This window comes from Lipotes vexillifer, unplaced genomic scaffold (assembly GCF_000442215.2).
Source record: "Lipotes vexillifer unplaced genomic scaffold, Lipotes_vexillifer_v1.1 scaffold64, whole genome shotgun sequence".
NCBI lineage: Eukaryota > Metazoa > Chordata > Mammalia > Artiodactyla > Lipotidae > Lipotes > Lipotes vexillifer.
Window position 1 is genome coordinate 722,277 of NW_006791024.1, and position 3,839 is coordinate 726,115.

The window sequence follows — 3,839 nt, forward strand, 5'->3', positions numbered from 1 at the left end:
TGAGTGGCTGATCCCTGCGGCAGCGGAGGCCAGGCTCAAGGCGGTGGACCAGCTTTGGGAAACACACTCGCCTTTTCTCATTCAGGACTTCTCCAAACCTCTGTCCCCAGACAGAGGTGCTGCCCACGCGGTACTCACCTCTGCGTCGTAGTCCCTCGCCGGGGCGTCACTTCCTTGGTCCAGGCCTCCCGAGGACAGTGAGCCCTCTGACGGAGAGGGCATGGGCTGCCGCTTTGCACTGTAGCTTCCTCCAGAGAATTCTCTCTTTAATGCACTGCCGTTCTGTGCAGATGACCCTACAGCACATCGTGAAACTTTATACGTGCAGAAGGGGACGATCCTCTAGAAAGTGCACAGACTGCTGAGGTGACGAGCCATCCTTCCCGCTGCCCTGGGGTCATCCTCCTGCTTACAGCCCTTCACTGATGGACAGTGGGTCCAGCTGCGTTACCCTGACACCCAAGCCCACCTCGGAGCCCAGCCGCCAGGACTGCTGGGTGAGCGGGCAGCACTCACCAGGCCGCTGGCCTCTGCTCTCACTGGCCGTGCCCAGGCTGCCCTGCTTGCTAGACAATTCCACAGGATCAATCCTTCCAGTCTCCACCCACGTGCTACTGCCTCAGTGAGTTTTCTTTCCTACTCCCTGGCGCACCTAGAGCACTTCCTATCACCTCTTTCAGAGCATTTGAATCCTATATTGTAATTATGTGCCTTGCCATTCTTTTAACAGAAGGACGGTCTTTGCCTCTGCAGGACCCGGTGCAGGACTGGGTATGCAGCAGGTGCTCAAAACACACGTGCTGAACGATGAAGCAGAATAGAACAGTTCCCAGAAGTGAAGACCATGCCACCTGATGATGCATAACTGTCACTTAACTTGTAGAGAATTGTCATAAAAAACACAAAGGAACAAAAGAGAAGCATTTTCATTCCACAGGGCAAAAAGCCTGAGATACAAAAATGAGGTGAGTTTCTTTAAAATCACACTCTATTTTGATCTTAGAGTTGGGGTACAGCAAAGGAGGACTGGCACTATGCCCAAAAAAATCTTAGAAATATTGGGGTATTGTGAGTACCTGTCTAAAACTCTTAGCATTCCCTACTATTCTTTAGTTTTGACTGAAAAATGTTTTAATCTTGCTGAGCTGTGATATTAAGATCACTGGTCAAAAAAGGACTGTGAGACTGCGTTGAGGTTTTAGCACAACTACGAGGTACAGACTGAAGCCTGCCTGCTGAAGCCCTGTCCTTGGTGATCTCCCCCAGCTTCCTTCTAGTTTCGGTTTGTTTCCTGAGCTCCTCAGCTGTGTCACCATAATTTACTTATTGCAGAGGTTACCAACACTGGTTGTATGCTGCATATTATATTACGGAGCTTTAAAAATACCAGTGCCTGGGCCCCATCCCAGACCAATAATAACAGAATTTCTGACTTAACTTTTAAAAGCCCTTCTGATGATTCTAGAATGCATCTCAGGCTGAGAATCACTGACTTAATCTTACTTCCAACACTCCATCCAGTTTCTAAGCCGTCTGTCACCAGACATATACTGATTTTCATTTGTGGATGTATTTCTTTGGCTATGTACTCTTTACTTTTTTGCTGTGGATCTTATGTCTCCTTCGATTACAACCTAATTGAAGGCATAAATCACTTTTTATAATTTCTCTTTGAATTCCATGCCTAGTTTAGTGCTCAATTTAACAAAAGCTGTAATGTAAGTTACTATTTTTAAAATTTTGTCGCTCTGAATAAAAAACCCAAACTGCCAGAGTTCTGCTGCTCTGCTTACTAACCTGTGTGACCTTAAGCAAGTTATTTTATCTAAGTCTCAGTTTTCTTCATTTGTAAATAAGAAAATAAATTCTACCTTATGGGATTTTTGTGGGAACTGAGCACTCAATACACGGAGAATGAAACGTGAGACGGAAGGTGCGTGAGGGGGCTGCCCAGAGCTAAGTACGCACTTACTGGGCTCTTTTCCTCCGTCCTAGTGATCGTTTATAGAATAGAGAACTTAATCCACCTCTGTGATTTACTTTTTCTTTTCTTTTCTTCCTTTTTTTTTTTTTATTTTTTTTAACTTTGGGAATGTTCCTTTCAGAGAAAAATCACACTCAACCACCCTAATCTTAAAAAATTGAGATGGGCTGTTTTGATTGAACAGCAAAGGGGGACAATCTGAAAACTGTGGTCCCAACTCAGGCAGGGTCTCTTCCAAAGAGCTCTAGGTGGTGATTCAGGGGGTTGGGCCCCAGATCTCTCGGGGTGACGGTGTCTAACTCCACATGACCTCTAGGAGAGTCTGCAGGCTCCCCAGTGAGCCTGTCACTGACAGGAGTGGGTAGAATCACAGTGGAAAGCTCTGTGTTGATTTGACTTCAGTCAGGAAGCCATCGCAAGTCTGGCCCTGGAAGAGCCTGTGCTTCTGGTTCTGGAGGTAGACAACACGGAACCCGTTTCTTCTGGGTCTCTCTTTGTCCTTCTGGAAATTCTTTACGTGAGCTGGGCTACTCTTGAAGCCAGCAAGAAGCACTCTAGATAGCAGATGCCCCTTGGAATTCCTGGGCTGCTCTTCCTCTTAACCTCTATACAAACAGCTTGGTACCAAGAATCTCAAGAAGGCCAAGCCTGATTACTGCATTAAAGGCCTTGACAGGGATGTGGAGCTGGCTCCAGTCTGTAGCTTGCATATTGTCAATAATGACAGTGGACCCTCACTTCAGCGCTCCTAAGGAGATGGCCACTCAGCCCCTTAAATCTCTGTATTACAGGTCCTATCCTTACCTGCAATTCCACAAATCCAAAAGCTCTGAAAACCAAAACTTTTTTCGTAAGTTTGATGTAAATTCATGTGGTGGCAGACTTAATCTGAACTGGCTGGAGGCTGATTACAGACTTCACTTAAAAAGAGTACATTTATTTATATATTCATAGTGTGACTAGTCATAAATTTTGCTCTATAAATATTGTTTGTAGGTGCTGTCTTAGATCTTGCTTAGAATGTAATATAATATATGGTAGATTCCCTTCTAAAATATAAAAAAAAAAAAATCTGAATTCTGAAAACAGGTATCTGGCTCCAAGAGTTTTGGGTAAGGGATTATGAACTTAACTATTAATATTGTGATACTTTCTTTGCATCTCAAGTGTTGATAACTTCTGGTTAGTTATAGTAAATCTACTATCTTATCGAGCTACCATTAGTAAAAAGATAATTCATAAAATGGTTGCCATTTTTCCAACTGGCTAGATATTTTCATTGTAATCAAGGCTACACACTGCTTAGTGATGACTTTGGGAGATGACAGCAAGAAGCTCACAAGATGTGCACTTCAACTTCTGCCTGTCGACTGAAAACTCCTTGAACGTGCTCTGTACATTTGCAGCCAGTCTCAACAGCAGGTGCCTGTCCTTGGTTTGCAGGCCCGGGGCGGGGTCCCTCCCATGGTTCCAGGGGTGGTCTGTGTGATCACTAGCACACTGCAGAAGCGATGGCATGTCCCTTCTGAGACTGCTGCTCAGTCTCTCTGTCTTAGGTCACTTGCTCTGTGGGAAGCCAGAGCCTATGTCACCAGGACACTCAGGCCCACGCTGGTGAGGAACAGAGGCCTGCCAACAACCATGTGGGTGAGCTGGGAAGTGGCTTCTCTAGTCCCAGTTGAGCTCGGAGTTGATGGCAGCCCTGGCAGACAGCTTGACAGCAGCCTCCTGAGAGGCCCTGAGCCAGGACCGTCCAGCTAAGCTCCCGGACTCCTGACCCTCAGAAACTGTGAGAGATAATAGACGTCTGCTCTTTTTTTTTTTTTTTTTTTTTTTTCCTGATCGAGGCCTCCCT

The 3,839-nt window shown here is 45.7% G+C and overlaps 1 protein-coding gene across 3 annotated transcripts in view; it reads right to left on the reverse strand.

The window, feature by feature from the left end:
• The window catches only part of CDC42BPA (CDC42 binding protein kinase alpha), a 270,792-nt gene that overhangs the window by 1,529 nt on the left and 265,424 nt on the right, over positions 1 to 3,839 (reverse strand). For all 3 annotated transcript variants that reach the window (XM_007464175.1, XM_007464176.1, XM_007464177.1), the window contains one exon: positions 139 to 296. In XM_007464175.1, the coding sequence (XP_007464237.1) occupies positions 139 to 296 (158 nt within the window). The remainder of the gene's footprint in view (positions 1 to 138; positions 297 to 3,839) is intronic.